This window comes from Triticum aestivum, chromosome 2B, assembly GCF_018294505.1.
Source record: "Triticum aestivum cultivar Chinese Spring chromosome 2B, IWGSC CS RefSeq v2.1, whole genome shotgun sequence".
NCBI lineage: Eukaryota > Viridiplantae > Streptophyta > Magnoliopsida > Poales > Poaceae > Triticum > Triticum aestivum.
Window position 1 is genome coordinate 725,758,983 of NC_057798.1, and position 19,662 is coordinate 725,778,644.

At 49.6% G+C, this 19,662-nt stretch overlaps 2 protein-coding genes and 1 non-coding gene across 3 annotated transcripts; 2 read left to right on the forward strand and 1 right to left on the reverse strand.

Moving 5' to 3' along the window:
• LOC123042310 (auxin-responsive protein SAUR23-like) lies at window positions 1-1,072 on the forward strand. The gene has a single exon (XM_044464788.1). It carries the CDS (start codon window positions 67-69, stop codon window positions 463-465), a length of 399 nt encoding a protein of 132 aa, XP_044320723.1. The 5' UTR covers window positions 1-66; the 3' UTR covers window positions 466-1,072.
• Window positions 1,073-4,450: 3,378 nt separating this feature from the next.
• Window positions 4,451-4,522, reverse strand: TRNAH-GUG (transfer RNA histidin (anticodon GUG)). The gene has a single exon. It is a non-coding gene; the product is annotated as a tRNA-His (tRNA).
• Window positions 4,523-17,233: 12,711 nt separating this feature from the next.
• Window positions 17,234-18,315, forward strand: LOC123042311 (auxin-responsive protein SAUR23). Its single transcript, XM_044464789.1, has one exon. The coding sequence runs from the start codon at window positions 17,303-17,305 to the stop codon at window positions 17,708-17,710; it is 408 nt and encodes a 135-aa protein (XP_044320724.1). The 5' UTR covers window positions 17,234-17,302; the 3' UTR covers window positions 17,711-18,315.
• The last annotated feature ends 1,347 nt before the right edge of the window (window positions 18,316-19,662 follow it).

The window sequence follows — 19,662 nt, forward strand, 5'->3', positions numbered from 1 at the left end:
GCCCAACTCCATCTGTCCGCGCCTATCATCCCACCAAAAGCAGAGCATCCTCAGCCGGCGAGAACGATGGCCAAATGTGGCAAGATCCAGAGCATCGTCCGCCTCCAGCAGACGCTGCGGCGGTGGCGGTCCCGGGCCGCGGCGGCACACGTGCCGTCGGGGCATGTGGCGGTGTGCGTGGGCGGCGACTCACGGCGGTTCTTGGTGCGCGCGGCTCACCTCAACCACCCCGTGTTCCACGAGCTGCTCCGGCAGTCGGAGGAGGAGTACGGCTTCCCGTCCACCCCTGGCCCCGTCGCGCTGCCCTGCTGCGACGAGGACCGTTTCCTGGACGTCCTCCGCCGCGTGTCCTCCGAGGACCGCCGAGGCCGCTCGGTCTGCTGCCGCGTGCCGGTCATCACCAGCCGCGACGTCGCGGCGCGGCCGTTGCTGCAGGGGATGGCGGTGGAGAAGCTCGTGTGGTGATCGCTCGATCGAAGCCGCGTGCGTAGGCCCTTCAGTACGCTGTGTTCCCATGCATCGAAGCTACCCGCGGTGCTTTGGTTCCGGCGACGACGGCAGCTGTTTTGTTCCACGCCGAAAAGGTGAAAACATCTCGCATGCCTGCCGCAGCCAAGAAGACTGACCGGCCGAGCCCACAAGCGATGACACATCGTTGCTCCAAGGCCCGGCGTAATGGCGGTGCCCCGCAACCGTGAGCGGGCGAAGGCGCCGCGCGCACGGTTGCGGGGCGTCTGCGCCACCGCCTTGCGAGCAGCTGCCGCGGATCCCGCGCCGAAGGGAAGCGGCCAGCGGCGAACTTGCGGGCGCCGCGCGGAAGATGTCGCCGCCAAAGACTGCATGATCCTTCCGCCATGCGCCATGCACCACTGCATGTGCTATCGTGGACCCCCAGAGGACCCACCACTATTTGCTTTTTGAACCAACGACCCCGGACCATTAGCACGCGAGCAATGGCGCGGTGAATATATTTCAGACTTCACTCTACTAATTGATCGAAGAAGGCGACAATTTTTTGGGATTGTTTTCTCTGTAACAAGTTTACTCTTCTGTGCAACTCCTTGCCGAGGAACACCAGTAAATTAATAAAGATTAATTGATTGTTCCTGTTGTGCATGCAATCGGTCTTCGTTTGTGATTCATTCATGCGTTCAACCTGTCTTGGCCGTTCACCATTAGCCTTTTTTTTGCGAGAATTAATCTTTTCTATACATAAAGAGAGCTCTCTCCCTGATTTCTATTATTAGAAACCACTTGTCTTCTCCGGAAATTAATCATTAGCTTTAGCATTGTAAGATAGAGACATATGTTTCACTAATGAAATCGGAAGTCGTGCTCTTGCTTTAAAAAACTTGCGTTATTACTTGCAGTGCCATTCAAAAGCTTGTAGCGATATTGTGTAAGGTGAGCAATACATGCAAATATTGAACTCAATTGAAGATACGCAAACCAAGCATAACTCAATTGATTGTGTTCCTTGTTGTCCTAGACTTAGCGTGGACGCTTGCATTTTCATAGATTTATTTCAGGATTTAACTACTATTTTTCATGGGAAGCACATTGTGTCCATTGACCCGCACAATCTCTCAGAGTGGTTCATATTGCTAGATTGTGCATGGTTGCGTTTATAGCGATAAGTGTATATAAGCATCTATCTTTCTGTTGTGTTTTAAGAGAAAAAACATTAAAATTACACTAGTGGAGACACTAATAACTGCATTAAGTATGACAAATCCTTAATTCAAAACATTTGCTATCTGGTAGCTGTCCTTTTCGCGCATTACAGTCGACTTGCTTTTTCAAGACTCTTGACCTCAGCAGAGCGTTGCTATGATCAATCGGTCAATAGTTTAGCTTCTAAGATCACAAGTGTCACACTAGTATGATTGGCAACAAGTCTATTACTTACTATTTCTGTTTCTAAATGTAAGATGTTTTGTTAGTTTAATATATATTCAGAAACAAAGGGTACACTAACTAATATAGCGTTTCATGCCTATAGAGTTTTCTTTTATAAACGATGTTTTTATTATCTTAAAATATAGGATCAAGCAGATACAAGCATAATGAGTTACACCCGATCTCTGAATAACTAAAATGCACACTACCAACTATCAACAGTTCGACAAAACATAATATGAAAAACTGATATATTGGCAACGGTAGAGTCACATAGGACCGACACTATATTTATGTTGAAGGAGGTGGTGGGCCAGCCAAAAATTATGTTGCCACTGATGTTGGTGGCAAAAACCTTTAAGGCTACCTGCGTCAACCGCATACAGACAATGTTAAACAACGGTTTGTACTTTGTTCCGTGAAGCTTAGAATGCGCCACGTTGCCGGCGGCGAGCAGCGGACATGTCAGGTGGACTAGTGTTTCTGGGTGGTTTCATGCATGCAATTCAAACGAAACCACGAACCCCGGCGTTGGAGACTAGTTCGTGGGCTACCGAGGGAGTCCTAGACTAGGGTATCCTTGGACTGTCGGCCTGTCCTTATGGGCCGGACAGTTGGCCACACTATCACTGCTGGGGGCCCCAGCAATGAGGAGGTCTCGTATCCGGACAGGAGACCTTCGATGCCTTGGTGTGTCCTCCAAGTCAAGATGAGAAGAATCAGCATGTTTGTTCCTTCCTTGTAACCGACCATGTGTAAACCCTAGTACCCCTGGTCTCTATATAAACCAGAGGGTTTAGTCCGTAGAGGCTACAAAAACAACCATCATCCTATTCGCCTAGGGTTTAGTTCATCTGATCTCGTGGTGGATCGACTCTGCAATCCACCCACATACATCAATATAACCAAGCAGGACGTAGGGTTTTACCTCTTCGAGAGGGCCCGAACTTGGGTAAACACCGTGTTCTTGGTCCCTTGTTACACATTGATCCTAGATCCACAGCTCGGGACCCCCCACACGAGATCTGCTGGTTTTGACACTAACATCATGCACGGCATGATAGTAGAGGATGAGCCTGGAAATGTTGCCCGAGGTCTGAAATTTGAGACATGGGTGATCCTATCCAACTCCCACATCAGAATGCAGCCACGTTTGATGAGTTTTTTTAAATGCATCAACAAAATCAATATTGAGCAATTCATGAGGGGAAGATTAGATGGGGCGTCTGCGGGTAGTTAAAAAGGACAACTAAAACATATGTGTGACTTGAATTCAAGTTCGAATTATTTTATTTGAAACTTATTTGAATTGTAATATTTAAATTAGAACTATTGTTGTATTTGAATGATCGATGATTTGATATGCTATTGTTCTGAACCCATGGAGTTAAAAAAAGAAAGAGAAGTTTTAAGGGACACAGTTGGACGGTCGACTCCTGCATCACTGTTCATGAATTATACCTTTGTCTGCTTTCGGCGGTCGGCATTGAAGATGCCCTTAGCACAGAATTATACACATAGTACATTTAAGTATCCAAACAATTATGCTGAACCTTTACCAATGATTTAGCACTAATGTTTACAAAGTTTTATGCCTAGTCTCTTCTTAATTAACAAATCAAATGATACGCTTATGTCTCATCTGCAGACAAAAACTTACAGTCAGAAAAACTTACATAAATTCCTAACATGTTGCTGAAATTTGCATTTTTTAAGAAAGGATAATTTTTGCTATGATTATCTGACCAGCCCCATCGCAACAGAAAAAGTTAATGAGTTAGCAGATGAAACATATATTGGTGGCAATCTGGCATTAGGAAAGGACGGGCTGGTACTACGTTGCTACGTGTCAAAAACTATTCAATTATTAGATACGTATTGTGGTCTTGTGGATGCTAATCTTGAAACGTGATACAGCGAGAAGAGCATCAAGACAAATGACACTCTGTCCTCACTCCTAAAGCAGGAACTCTGTCTAGCGCGTGTACGGTGCACAAATATTCAAAAATAACGTTCAGATATACCTTTTCAATCGACAAAGTTGTACTACGTACTTATTTGTTTCTTTATATCTGTTCCTCTATTTATTTCCGAGCTTCGCTGGCGCAAACAGAAAACATGGCATCATACCCACTTTTTGTTGCACGCACTCCCGATTCTTTCTCCCTTCTTTTTTATTCTTTTGGCGCTTTTGTGTCAGATCCATGGATAATATTACGAGAAAATGAAGTTTGGAAGCATATGCTAACTGTACTGTATAAACCAGATATGTGTACTAGTAGAGGATTTTGTGCTTGCAAGATATTCTATCTCCTTTTATTTGATCTGTAGCCGTGCATGTTCGCTGAATCACTGGCCTGACCAGAGACAGAAAAGGGCATGTTCGCTGAATCACTAGCCTGATCAGAGACAGAAAAAGATCCTTGAGACAAGAGGCAAAATAAGAACTGGACGTGACAAGTATACTGATGCGTTGTCTGCTATGTGGACGTCAAATTTTGATTCTCGTCCTTTTGAACATCTCCTGCAAACTGGACACCAAAAATTGTACTATGGCTGCTGGGATTCGAGCCCAGGTCTCCACGGCCACAACGTGGAATTCTCACCACTAAACTACAGCCACTTTTTTGTTAATTTCTAAAATTTTAGTCTACTAATAATAAAGTATCTGATGTCAACTCCCTTGGCCGGTTTTTCTTTTCGACGGGGAAACCTCAGTGTTTTATTGCTTAGCCAACAGTATTACATCGTTTATAACAAAAGGCAAAAGAAAAGATGTTTGGATCACCATCCCAACTAAGATCAGAATGAGTCTCATAAGTATACTTAGCCGTTGATGAGCGACCCCATTGGCTTCCCTGAGGACAGTGTGCACAAGAAATGCCATCCATCAACTGGGCTTTTGCAAAAAACTTCCGAAAGAATAGCAGCATGTGGACCATAGATCTCTATCTCACCATTGCATGCATTCACCAGCTCCAAAGAGTCCGATTCAAAAATCAAAATTGTGCATCCAAGCCTGAGCGCCAAATCAATCACTTGCAATAACGCAAGAGCTTCAGTTGGGCAGACGTTAAGGACAGCCTCGTGATAGCTTGCTTTTACCAAACTGTTGTACGTGCAATTTCTTAGGTTGGTACTCTAGTTTGGTACGCCGTGTAGTAGTTGAGGACTTGAACACCATCTATTGAAACCACGGAGGTGCACCCATACGTTTACAGCAAGTACATCCGAAGAAGAAACCCCAAAAAACAAAAAACTGAACACAATGTCATCGGTCGGCACATGCAGAGCAGTACTTCTGCTGGAATTATGATTGCACGTTCCAAGCTTGACTGTCGTGCGCCGCCGCATACCGGCATACGCATGTGATCGCCCGCCGGAACTCCGGGGAGAAGAGACCGGAAAGAAGTGAAGGACTCTGGAACCGTGGGCTATTCGAAAGAAAAAGGAGGGGCAGTCGCTTTCTTCCAATCGGTGTGCTTCTAGCTTTATGCAAGGATGATCCACGTCACTGAAATAAAAGATGAGGAGAACGCCCGCAACTTGACACGCTTCTCGTCTTCTTCTAGTACGGAGTAGCATTGTTTATCGGCGTACCGGATCGTGGAGATGATCTTTTCTCGGGGCCTTGAAAGGGAATGCGGTACGGACTCTCCGAGGGACGCACAGCCAAATCGTTGGGTCGTTCGAACTTGGAACGGTGCGTGGCGTGTGGCAGAACGAGTGAGCTTAGGCCAACTCTAACGTGCGACCCAAGCGGACGATCGGTTCATCCGTTTGGGGCAGGAAACGGACACAGCGTTCGCTCACGGTAGTTCGGTCATCGATGCGCCCAACGGACACACCTTGTCTCATACCGTTTGTTTGTGGACTTCGATTTTTTGCAAAAAAAAAAATGAAAATTACAAATAATACGAAAACATAAATATAAACATTAATCGTCCATACGTCAAGTACCAAAGTTCAACGCAAGTCTTAATTAAACTTAAAACTTAATAAAAGACATAAAAAACTAGATAAAGGCCCGTCGCTGGTGGCCGCCATCGTCTGCAGGAGTCGCCGTCCTAGTCGTCGTCGTCGCTGGTGAGGTCGACGTAGGGCGGGCTGCCAAAGGTTGGCTGGTGGCCCCTGCTGGATCGGGGGCGCCGGCGGCGCCTGCACCACCTCCTGCCGTGGCTCCTGCTCTGGTGACCGCGACGGCGTGGCTGCCCATGGGCCGACACCCCTCACGTCGGCCATCTCCTGCGCCGTGCACTCCCAGCTCCACCGCCTGCCCACGCGGCGACGGTTCCACGCGGCGACGAGCGGCTCCTCCAGGACCTCCTCCTTGACGGCGAGGTCCAGCTCCGGGATGGCCACGTCGCGTGCCGCAGAGAAGGCCAATGCGGTTTCCTTGCCCTCCCATTGCCGCTCGTCGTGCGTGTTCATGGAGTCCTCCATGACACGCCTCATGAGCCGGGCCTCCTCCTCCTAGGTCATGGGCGGCGACGGTGGCGGGTGAGGGAGTCCTGGATAAGGGGGTATCCGGACAGCCGGACTATATTCATCGTCCGGACTATAGAAGCGTCAAGATACAAGACTCAAGATTTCGGCTCGTGTCCGGATGGGACTCTCCTTTGCGTGGAAGACAAGTTTGGCGATCCGGATATTATGTTTCCTTCCTTGTAACCGACTCCATGTAAACCCTAGCTCTCCGGTGTCTATATAAACCGGAGAGCATGGTCCTTAGAAGGCCGATCACAATAACAATAATAACATCATAGGCTAGCTCTTAGAGTTTAGTCTCTACGATCTCGTGGTACATCTACTCTTGTATTTCATATATCTTCAATATTAATCAAGTAGGAAGTAGGGTTTTACCTTCATCGAGAGGGCCCGAACCTGGGTAAACATTGTGTCCCTTGCCTCCTGTTACCATCAGCCTAAGACGCACAGATCGGGACTCCCTACCCGAGATCCGCCGGTTTTGACACCGACATTGGTGCTTTCATTGAGAGTTCCCCTGTGTCGTCGTTTCGAGGCTTGATGGCGTCTTCAATCGTCAACAACACGGTCCAGGGTGAGACTTTTCTCCCCGGACAGATCTTTGTGTTCGGCGGCTTCGCACTGCGGGCCAATTCGCTTGGCCAATTGGAGCAGATCGACAGCTTCGCCCCTGGCCACCAGATGAGGTTCGGAAACTTGAACTACACGGCAGACATCCGTGGAGACTTGATCTTCGACGGATTCGAGCCTGCGCCAGGAGCGCCGAACAGTCACGACGAGCACGGCCTAGACCTGCTGTCGGACAGTGTCCGGGACATCATCCCCGAAGCAGCCCCGGATCTAAATTTAGGGCGGGTTGCGTTGCCTATGGACGGAGGGCTAGACCCCGCCCCGCAGGCCGCACACTTATCGGTGGTGGAGCCGAACACGGGTCTCACCTCTGTGGAGGCCTGTAACCCTGGGCCCCCGGACTCATATCCGACTGTTGGTCCTGGTCCGCTCACTCTCGAGCCAGTCGAACCAGGCTGGGCTTCGGTAATGGAGTTTACCGCTGCGGACATCTTTCAGCACTCGCCCTTTGGCGACATGCTGAACTCATTGTAGTCTCTCTCTTTGTCAGGAGGCTCTGGGCCGAACTATGTCCGGCTTGAGTGGGAAGCAGGCGACGAGGGAATTCGCTGCCCACCCACCACCCACTTTGTCGCCAAGATCGATGATTTAACCGACGTACTCGATTTTGACTTCGAAGACATCGACGGTATGGACGACGATGCAGGAGACATATAGGAGCCACCACTCACAGGGCGATGGACAACCACCTCTTCATATGATATATGTATGGTGGACACTCCAAAAGAAACCAATGGCGATGAGGCAAGGGAGGATAACCCCTCTAAAAAGAAAGCAAAGCATGGGCGTCGCCAGCGCCGCCCCAAGCCCCGCCAAGGCAATACCGGCACCGGAGACGATAATAATCCGGACGGTGCCGACGATGAATACAACCCCGAACAGCCCGCCTTCAAGCAGGCCGAACAAGAAGACAGGCATGACAGCCCAGATGAACAGGCGACAGACGGGTATCTGGAGGAGGACAACTACATGCCCCTCTCCGAAGACGAAATTAGCCTCGGCGACGACGAGTTCGGCGTACCCGAAGACCCCGCAGAGCAGGAGCACTTCAAGCGTCGGCTTATTGCCACTGCGAGAAGCCTGAAGAAGAAGCAGCAGTAGCTCCAAGCTGATCAAGATCTGCTCACAGACAGATGGACGGAAGTCCTGACAGCCGAGGAATATGGACTCGAGCGCCCCACGGCTGACCGACCGCCTCGAGGTCGGGACAAAATGGCATATCAGCCGAAATACCAGCCTGCACCCCCGCACCGGTTTACTACGGCCCGGGGCAATACTCAGGACCTGCGCGATAAACTGGATAACGCCGCAGGACAGCCAAGATCGATCTACGGATCACGGGGGCACGCCGAAGCACATGATGATGACCGTCATACCGGATACACTAACAGCAAAACAGGCCGGGCCGAATACAACCAGTAAGACGCAGCCGGACTGCACCGTGACATAGCCCGACATAGAGGCGCCGCACACCCCCTCTGCTTCACTGATGAAGTGATGGATCATGAATTCCCAGAAGGGTTTAAACCCGTAAACATCGAATCATATGATGGCACCACCAATCCCGCGGTATGGATCGAGGATTTCCTTCTCCACATTTACATGGCCCGCGGAGATGATCTACATGCCATCAAGTATCTTCCCCTTAAGCTCAAAGGACCTGCCCGGCACTGGCTAAACAGCCTGCCCGCAAATTCCATTGGCAGTTGGGAAAATCTGGAAGACGCATTTCTTGACAACTTCCAGGGCACATATGTGCGAACTCCGGATGCCGATGACTTGAGCCACATTACTCAACAGCCCGGAGAATCGGCCAGGAAATTCTGGACTCGGTTCCTAACTAAAAAGAACCAAATAGTTGACTGTTCGGACGCCGAAGCCCTGGCAGCTTTCAAGCATAATATCCGTGACGAGTGGCTCGCCAGACACCTCGGCCAGGAGAAACCCAAGTCCATGGCAGCTCTTACGACACTAATGACCCGCTTTTGCGCGGGCGAGGATAGCTGGTTGGCTCGCAGTAGCACTACACCACATTCTGAAACTTCAGATGTCCGGGACAATAATGGCAAGCCACAATGCAATAGACACAAGCGACGGAACAACAGCGACAACACCGAGGATATGGCAGTCAATGCCGGATTCAGCGGATCCAAATCCGGTCAGCGGAAGAAGCCATTCAAGAGAAACAATCAGGGATCGTCCAGTCTAGACCGCATACTGGAACGTTCGTGCCAAATTCATGGCACCCCGGACAAGCCAGCCAACCACACCAATAGAGACTGTTGGGTATTTAAACAGGCCGGCAAAATAAACGCCGAACACAAGGACAAGGGGCTGCACAGCGACGATGACGATGAGCCCTGGCGTCCGAACATGGGGGGGGGGCAGAAGAAATTTCCCCCCAGGTGAAAACGGTCAACATGATCTACGGCACCCACATCCCCAAGCGGGAACGGAAGCGAGCACTACGGGACGTATATGCGATGGAGCCAGTCGTCCCCAAATTCAACCCATGGTCAGCTTGTCCGATCACCTTTGGTCGTAGGGATCATCCTACTAGCATCCGTCACGGCGGCTCAGCCGCATTGGTCGTAGACCCAATCATCGACGGATTCCACCTCACGAGAGTCCTCATGGACGGCAGCAGCAGCATGAACCTGCTTACCAGGATACAGTGCGGAAGATGGGCATCGATCCTTCAAGGATTAAGCCCACCAAAACCATCTTTAAAGGTGTAATTCCTGGAGTAGAGGCCCGTTGCACGGGCTCTATAACATTGGAAGTGGTCTTCGGATCTCCGGATAACTTCCGAAGCGAAGAGCTAATATTCGATATCGTCCCTTTCCGCAGTGGTTACCACGCACTGCTCGGGCGAACCGCATTTGCTAGATTCAATGCGGTACCACACTATGCATACCTCAAGCTCAAGATGCCAGGCCCGTGCGGGGTCATAACAGTCAACGGAAATATGGACCGCTCTCTCCGTACAGAAGAACACACAGCGACCCTTGCGGCCGAAGTACAATGCGGCCTCCTCCGGCAAACCACCAATCCGGCGACGACAACCTCAAGCTCCGTCAAGCGAGGGCGGAACACCCCGCAACAGGATCAGCAGGCACGTCAAGAGCATGACTAGCAGTCCGGCCTCCGCCCAAGTCCCACCCAAGCAGCATTTGTGCCAAGCGTACACAATTACGCACTCAAAATACCATGGGCACAGGCGGAGGCGTAGCAGTGGCTCAGTCAACAGTACGGTATTGCTTCGTAACCTTTCCTTTTACACTTAAGGACATCGCTTTAGTGCAGCTTCTCCAGAAGAGCCGGATTGTCGGACTTACAAAGGAGAGGAAACCCAGGAGGTAACAGGCTTCGCGCACACCATGAAACACCCAGGTGGAATCTATTCACGATCATTGTTCCCGTTTTATCTATCTGCACGTAGCTTGCTCCTGGATAGGATATGTCAAATAATCCTATTTATCTCCGCGTAATGCATTCATTGTAAACATACGCTTAAACGTATTATTTATCAATGGGAGACAATATACAGCTTCAGCTTATTATTATTTTTTATTTTTTGCATTTTTTATAAATGTCTATTTGATTTTGCATTCGTACACTTTGGTACGTTGAGTTTGCCAGGGGCTTCTTATAGCGCCCCATAATACGACAAGACAAGTCCGGACACTTTCAACAGTGCGGCACCCCGAACGTATAGCATTATATGCATCAGCTCCGAATCATGTCTTGGATTACAGTTGGGATAGCCCGGCTCCCTTGTTTTGGTGCCTTACGTTCCGTTAATTCGGCTAAGGTAGCGCAGGGAGAATTACTGTCATTGTGCCCTGGTTTTTCTGGACGAGCACCACAGTAGAGAAAGCACAAAACTGTCCAACATGATGTGGCGAGAGACTGGTCGCTGTTCGAGAGGTCTTAAAATCCTTAAAGATTTTTTCGCTTTAGGCGTTAATTCGGCTTTGTCCGATATAGGCGTGTATAGCGTCCCAATTCGGCCTTCCGGATTCTAGGGGCTTCGCAGAAATTTAAAATGGTAGACTTCTATGGCTAAGTGAAGGTTATAAAGCCGCATAGTCCGATTGCCTGGACGAACATCCTTGTCAGGAGATCGGTAGCTGGGCTTTCCGGCAACGGAGCCGGACTGTCAATCCGCTCCGCTGTCTCCACATACTCCTAAACAAATATACACAATCACTTAGGAATTCTCCATGAATACATTGTGAAGAACCGAACCCGGTGGCAACCTGAGAACTCGCCTGGATAGGGTGCCGCGCGGCATGGAGCCCACGGTCCTCGGTTATGAGAGGGGGTACTTCGGTGGCCTTGAACAACGCCTTCCATGCGTTCTTGTGCTTCATGCCATAGAGCCTCTGGAGCGTCCGGTGTTCGGCCGGGACGAACTCCCACAGATTGAATGCCCGCCTTTGGCACGACAGAATTCGACGAATGAGCATGACCTGGACCACGTTGACGAGCTTGATGTTCTTGTCCTTCATGCCCTTGATGTAGTTGGTGAGTCCGGTCAGCTCTGAAGATTCGCCCCATAACAGGCCCTTCTGTTCCCAGGAGGTGAGCCGCATAGGGGTTCCAGATCGGAACTCGGGGGCAGGCGCCCAGTTGGCGTCACGTGGCTCGGTGATATAGAACCACCCCGATTGCCACCCCTTCATGGTTTTCGCAAAGGAGCCGTCAGGCCAGGTGACATTAGGCATTTTTCCCACCATGGCTCCTCCGCACTCCGCTTGCTGGCCGCTCACGATCTACGGCTTCACGCAGAAGGTTTGGAGCCACAAGCCGAAATGAGGTTTAATGCTGAGGAAAGCCTCGCACACGACGATGAACGCCGAGATGTTGAGGACAAAATTCAGGGCTAGATCATGGAAATCTAGCCCGTAGTAGAACATGAGCCCGCGGAAAAAGGGGTGGAGTGGAAACCCCAGTCCTCGGACGAAGTGGGCAAGGAACACGACCCTCTCATGGGGTCCTGGAGTTGGAATGACATGCCCACCATCTAGTAGCCAGTGCGCTATGTCTGCGGCCAAGTATCTGTCCGCCCGAAGACTTGCGATGTTCTTCTCCTTCACGGTGGAAGCCACCCATTTGCCTCCTGCTCCGGACATGTTTAGCTGTGCGGAGGAGACTTGGACTAGGGCGTTGGAGCTCGGGGAGGCAAGAGTGGGCAGAGGAGGAAGAAGGCGTGGGAAAGAATGGGGAACTCTTATCCCTTTATAGAGGCGACGAAAGCGGAGCGCCTCCCCACTAGCCTATTGAGAATCGCTTACTTCCCAAGCGCCACGATTGATGGCACGGGGGGATTACCCATACCCGTATTGATGAGAATCCCGTGATAAGGGGACATGATCTCTGCTTTGACAAGACGTGTCAAGGAAACTGCCTCGCAATACGCGTTGTGGCTGGTTGTATAAAAACAGTTCGATCTGACCGAAATGACATATCGCGTCATCTAAAAAGTTGTCAACTAGAGTGTCTTTCTCTCTACGGTGGTATGTGAAGATCATTTTGCAGATCCGGACACAGTCTACGTGTTCGATAATTACCTTGGAGTATTCGGAGGAGGAACCCGCCTTGCAATGCCGAAGACAAGACTGCGCGCCGGACTCATCATCATTGAAGCCTGGTTCAGGGGCTACTGAGGGAGTCCTGGATAAGGGGGTATCCGGATAGCCGGACTATAGAAGCGTCAAGATACAAGACTCAAGACTTCGGCTCATGTCCGGATGGGACTCTCCTTTGTGTGGAAGACAAGCTTGGCGATCCGGATATTATGTTTCCTTCCTTGTAACCGACTCCATGTAAACCCTAGCTCTCCGGTGTCTATATAAACCGGAGAGCATGGTCCTTAGAAGGCCGATCACAATTACAATCACACCATCATAGGCTAGCTCTTAGGGTTTAGCCTCTACGATCTCGTGGTAGGTCTACTCTTGTATTCCACATATCTTCAATATTAATCAAGCAGGAAGTAGGGTTTTACCTCCATCGAGAGGGCCCGAACCTGGGTAAACATTGTGTCCCTTGCTTCCTGTTATCATCAGCCTAAGACGCACAGATCGGGACCCCCTACCCGAGATCCGCCGGTTTTGACACCGACAGCGGGGATGGGCACGAAGAAGGAGAAGGCGTCAACGTGATGCCGCGCACACACCTACGGCCCCGCGCTTGGGAAGGTCTGCCACCACGAGGAGAACACGGTTACCGCGGGCTCGGAGGACGACCGGCAAAAGAAGATTGCCGTCGCAGGTCGTGCTCATCACGGAGCCACATATCCCACAACAGCGAACCTACGACATACCTGAGGTCGTCCATTAGATCCGGTGGCAGGTGGGAGCGGCGTCAGTTGATCTCCAGGCGGTGGCCGCGGCCGCTGACGGGCACCGGAGGGATGGGCACGCGGTCGGCGGAGAGATGCCAATTGTTTGGCAAGTGGACATCTTCCCCACGGCAATGGCGTCGTCGTCTCCCAGTAGCGCTGGCAGACGTCGACGTGGATCTACGGTCGGCCTTGATGCCCGGCCGCTGGCGGCGCGATTAGGAATGCGGGCGGAGCAGGTGGTGCGGGCGGCGAGAGGATCAGCTGGAGCTGCGACGGCCAGAGGAGGAGCCAGCCTCATGGTCGTGCTTCCCCTTGATCCAATCCCAGCCCATGGCGCTAGCGGGGAGGTGGGTGAGTGGGGGTGCGGCGGCGCTGCCTAGGGTTCGCTCTTGTCGGGGCTCAAGGAGGCAGGTCGTCCAGGAAGGGGAAGCTGTGGACTGGCCGGTCCACGGCTTCCAATTTAAGAAGGACGACGATCGCAGGATTGTGGCTGACAGCCAGGGCCCGCCGCCCGTGCGCATTTAGTTTGGGCGGTGGAGGTAGGGTTGCCGCCACGCATCCCCGAGGCGGACGACCCGCAAGCGCGTGCCCGTCTGTTCGGCGTCTGTATGGACGCAAACCGAGAGCATGTTTGCGTCAGAAATGTGGTGGGCCGGACGCCAAACGGACAAAATTTAAGGATGCGGACGTGCGTTGAGCCGTGTCATCTGTCTGTTTTTGTTCAAACGGACGCGGGCAGACATGATGAGGTCGCGCGTTGGAGTTGACCTTAGGCTGTTCGGTGGCACTGGAACCAACTGGAATATTTGTTCCTACTTACTTACAGTGATGTGGACTTTTTTGAGCATTAGGACAGACACAAGCGCTTATATACACGCGCATACACTCACCCCTATGAACGCACACAGGCACACCCTATCTTTATAAGCAAAGCCGGCATATCATCTTGAGATTTACGAAGTCATCATAGGCGCCTCGTCGTCGACGGGAACGTCTCCTCCCACTGAAAGTGTATCGCCGAAAATCCTGAAATAAATTCAAGAATAATGCGAGCATCAGGATTTAAACCCTGGTGGGTTGAGATACCATTGTCCACCTAACTATCTCAATCCCAGGTTGGTTCGCCACAGTGTTGTGGACTTGACAAGCACAAGTTGCATCTCTAACGAATCATATGCTGCGCAAGCCGATCGAGTCTGACCCTGACACGGCCAAAGGCCAAAGGCCAAAGCCCGTGGCCCTCCGCCGCCCCGAGGCGCTTCGCGTCGCGACCACCACGGCTAGCGGCGGCACATGGGTGGGGCTGGGGCACGACGGCAGCCTCCCGCAACGGCGACGGCTTAACCACGCACGCTCGCTCGATTCGTCGACCATGTGCCAGGCGCCGGGGCACGGCGTTCGGTGGCACCTGAGCAGGCGCCGCGTCATATTCGGATCGAATCTTGTGGGCTCCCGCGTATCGCGGAGTGTGCGGTCTGCCGGTGCGGGCGCCGGCGACCGTTTTACCGGCAACGACGACGCGACGAGGCGAGGAGAGAGCGCCTTCTTCACCGTCCTCCGGCAGCACGTTTGGCCGCCACCCGGCAGGCAGCCACCCGTGGCTCGGCCATCGTGAGCACTCTGCTCTTGCGTTTCGTGGACATTTAGCCGGATATATCTTGGCTGGACTGGGTTGGAAAATCAGCCACATCTAGCAGTGCGAAGTGTCACTGCAAGCTAGCATCAGTGGACGAGTTCGTACGTGGCCTGGATGTTGACGGAAAGCTACAACTCCGGCAAGGATATACCATATACGTACGTATCTATCGCACAGCATAAACAGTGCGGAGGATCAGAGGAAGATAGACTGCCCGCCCCGCCCTGCTGCAGACAGCGCCGGGTCACATGGACGAGCACACAAAGCGCCTCGTCACCGGCCTCACCGGATAGCAAACTACGTACTACAAAAATGGTTGCTTCCTCGTCCCATTTTCTCAGCACTGTGTCAGCGTGTCGTGGTACAGTTTAGCTTTAGCTCGCAGCACTCCTTACATATGTAATTGAACAGTCAGCTTGACATGGAAATGCCTTTGCCCCGGCGGTGGCCCCAGCTGTGTGGCGGCACGGCGGTGCCTTGCTTTCCACATTGGATTTGGATATACCCAATTCAGAAAGCTGGCAAAGGCTTTTGGGCCGCTTGTTTTTTTGTTTTTTTTTGTTTTTTTGCTTCCAGACCAGCTTCTGTGTTTGCAGCAGCAGTAGCTAAAAACAGCACAAGTGTGGAGTGTGGAATCGCTCACTACTTCTGTACTTCAGCTCTATCTCACTGTATATCTTTCGACTTACTGACTCAAAAGGAAGCATCAGGTGAATCCAAACACAACGAGCATACACCCGGCCCTTTGCATACGCACCATTATATATTTTTTGTATCCTTCCCTATTTGTGCATGAAATTACTCCTATTTTGCAACTGCAAACCCTACACCCTAGCCCGAGTGAACCGTCCGCTCGTCTCATCCCTACTCAACACACGTAACAGTCTTAGACTGCAACAACAAAAAAGAAATGGATTCAAACCCCCTCTTTTTTTTGCGGGAATGGATTCCAACTTCATAGAGATTTTGCACATAGTTGACTCTCGGGCAGTTTCTCATGATCTGCATACGAAAAGAACCGACCTTTACTGCGGCTGTGGCTCATTTCTTCATCCTATAGCAGTTTCTGAGAACTTTTCTACGGCCTTTTGAATGAACCTAGCTAGCAAAATTGTTAGTGCGTGAAAGCTTTAGAAAACAACGCAAAATCCATAAACACGGAGAATAAATACAATTTGCGTTGCAATACTTTTATTCGAATACTCCCTCTGTTTCATAATGCAGTGCTTATAGATTCTTTTTTAAGTTAAATTGTGCAAACTTTGATCAAGTTTATAAGAAAAACTATTTATATCTACAATACGAAATATATAAAATATGAAACTACATCTTATGATGAATATGAAGATATATGTTTGACATTCTAAATGTAGGCATTTTTCTCTACAAACTTGATCAAAGTTTGTGAGGTTTGATATTTCAAAAAAAGTGTTTTAAATAGCGGGCTATGTAAAATAGTGGCAAACCTCTAAATCAGCTATAGCCAGCTATTAGTGGACTATTGTACATAAGTACCATTTAGTGGCTCCCTGCACAAAAAGCTATAGCAGCTATTTGAAACTATGAAAAAAATGTATATACACTACATTATGGAAGGGAGGGATTATGATTATTCGCATCCCGTGAAAAGAACTGCAAATAACTTTATGCGAAACAAACATGTAGTTCATAGCAATTTATTTCTTACCTCCTTTATCTTGAAATTGTAGTACTATCTTTTTACAACATTTTACAAGGGTTATAAGCGAACGATTTTTTTTCTTCTAGTTGTCCTCCCATCCCAAATCAAATGCATTTCCGTCCCAAAAAGGAGTAGTATTCTTTTTGTGGCGGTCATTTTAGTACCGCTCGGTGTGTACAAAATGCGGTTCAATGCAAAGTATAAGCAGGACATACATCTAGGGGTTCAAGCATTTGCAGAGCGACTCATGGTACATGTTATACACACGCACAAAATAAAAATAGACATCGGAGTACCTAACAAATGAACCAAAAGGACAATGATAAATGCTACCTGGCACAGCATTACTTAGCACATGTTCTTGGTTTAGATGCTAATCTTTTGCACATGCGATAAACCAAACATAGGAAGAAATTTCCATCATCACAAAGATAATAAACGTGAAGCCGAGGAATAATGTCACATCGGCCAACTGGACGAACCCAACACCTACCACCCGCCCTATAAAAACTCCACGCCGCTCTCGCCTCGAAAAGCAGAGCATTCTCACGCCCAACTCCATCTGTCCGCGCCTATCAACCCACCATAAGCAGAGCATCCTCGGCCGGCGAGAACGATGGCCAAATGCGGCAAGGTCCAGAGCATCGTCCGCCTCCAGCAGACGCTGCGGCGGTGGCGGTCCCGGGCCGCGGCGGCGCCGGTGCCGTCGGGGCACGTGGCGGTGTGCGTGGGGGGCGAGTCGCGGCGGTTCTTGGTGCGCGCGGCGCACCTCAACCACCCCGTGTTCCGGGAGCTGCTCCGGCAGTCGGAGGAGGAGTACGGCTTCCCGTCCACCCCTGGCCCCGTCGCGCTCCCCTGCTGCGACGAAGACCGCTTCCTGGACGTCCTCCGCCGCGTGTCCTCCGAGGACCGCTTCCTCCGCCGCGGCCGCTCGTTCTGCTGCCGCGTGCCGGTCGTCACCAGCCGCGACGTCGCGGCGCGGCCGTTGCTGCAGGGGATGGCGGTGGAGAAGCTCGTGTGGTGATCAATATATGGAAGCTGTGCGCCTAGGCCATTCAATATGCTCCGTATGCATGCAAGCTAGCACCGGCGGTTTAGTTCCGCCGGCGGCAACTGTTCCGTTGGACGCCGACAAGGTTTAAGCATCTCGTGCGCCTGCCAGAGCCGAGAAGACGAACTGACCGAGCAACCGTGAATGACGCGCACGGCAAGCGATGACACGTCGGCCGATTGAAGGGCGTGCTCCCGTGCCCGGCGTAATGGCGGGGCGCCCCAACCGTAGATCGCCGAGGGCGCCGCTCGTGCTCAGCTGAGGTTGGCCGGGGGCCGTGCGGCTAGCAACTAGTACTAGCTCTGTAATTCTTGACCTTGGCTGAAGGTAGAAGATTTGTTCTTTTTTACTCCCTCCGTCTAGAAATACTTGTCGGAGAAATGGATGTATCTAGACATATTTTAATTCTAGATACATTCAATTTTATCTATTTGTGCGACTAGTATTTCCGGACGGAAGGAGTACTTACTAGTACTAGTATATTCGCACGTGCAACGCACGTGTAATCTTCTTAAGCCTCCCATCTTGCATCAAGATGCCATTTGTCCTTCGAAGAACACATCTCTAATAGTATATTTGTGTCGTAATGGTTATATGCGGACATATGTGCAACCTTCAATTATCTCCAACATTTGCCAAATTGATGAAGTATTAAGAAATTAATTAATATCACTACATTTGATCCATGAATGTTATTTAATAGCAGGTGATACCTAATACCACATGCCTATACTTAATCCTGATCTTGACAAACTCATCATATGAAACCACAAAAGAAAACCCATTCAATCAATTACACAAAACACATACTTATGAAGTATTTAATAGCAACAAAATAAAGAGTAGGACATTTTGGAGACCGGCCTCCATGGAGCCCTTTATTTAGAAAAATAAAAAATTCATAAATTTCAGTTTTAAAAAAATCAGAAAAAAGATACACATGTATGCAAGGATGTAAAGGGCATGTGTGAAAAAATTCAGGATGAAATACCTTGAATTGCGAGCTGCAAAAAAAATCCATGAACTTTGGAGATGAACAATACATATGCTAAAAGCCCCAGATTTGTCTTTTTTGTGTAGCTCACATTTTAATGTTTTTCCATCTGAAAAATTCCACACATGTACATTATGTATCTAGGTATATGTGTATTTATTTATAGAATTTTTTGAAATTGAGAAGTTCAAATTTTGAAGTTTTCAAATAAAGGCCTCCATGGAGCTCGGTCTCCGTTTGGCATTTTCGCAAAATAAAACTGTAAACTAACTTTGCATAAGCCATGACTTAAGTACGCGCAAATTCCAATGAAATCAATCTTCCGACCCACTATTGTGTGCACAATGGATTATACACAAAAGTGAAAGAAATACTGTCGACTTAATCTTTTAGTAACTCTAGTATGATTGGAGAAGCATGAAGATGTTTTACTGATCTTGATGCCTAGTAGAAAGAAAAAAGTAGAGCACATAGACTTACCAATGGCTAGTTGTCACGATGTTTCTTTTTCAGATTACCATAAGTTACATACGATAAATATGCCATCTCTGAATTTATTGTACTAACATCGCTGACTATTTTCTAAAAAGGATAAGACCCGAGCAATGAGCTATCAATTTTCCTTCACCAATATGATGGACCTCTCAAATGGGGCTTGTTGCAACCAGCAAAGATCCTACATCTTGTCACCTCAGGTTTAGAATATTAGCTTCAGCATAGCAACCACTCCAAGATTTGCATTACTACTATCTATGCTATTTTTGTGCCCTTTCACATAAGTAACAACATCTATAAGATCATCAATATGCACCTTTATAGTAAGGAAAAATGAAATAATAAGCATCTACATGATAACAGGAAGTTCAGTTTTATACCAGACTGCTTGTGAATGTACTTGATTAATCACATTGACTTGGTTTTTTCATATGGA

Coding starts and splice junctions, on each gene's coding strand:
- LOC123042310 (XM_044464788.1), top strand. CDS start 67: ATGGCCAAATGTGGCAAGATCCAGAGCATCGTCCGCCTCCAGCAGACG.
- LOC123042311 (XM_044464789.1), top strand. CDS start 17,303: ATGGCCAAATGCGGCAAGGTCCAGAGCATCGTCCGCCTCCAGCAGACG.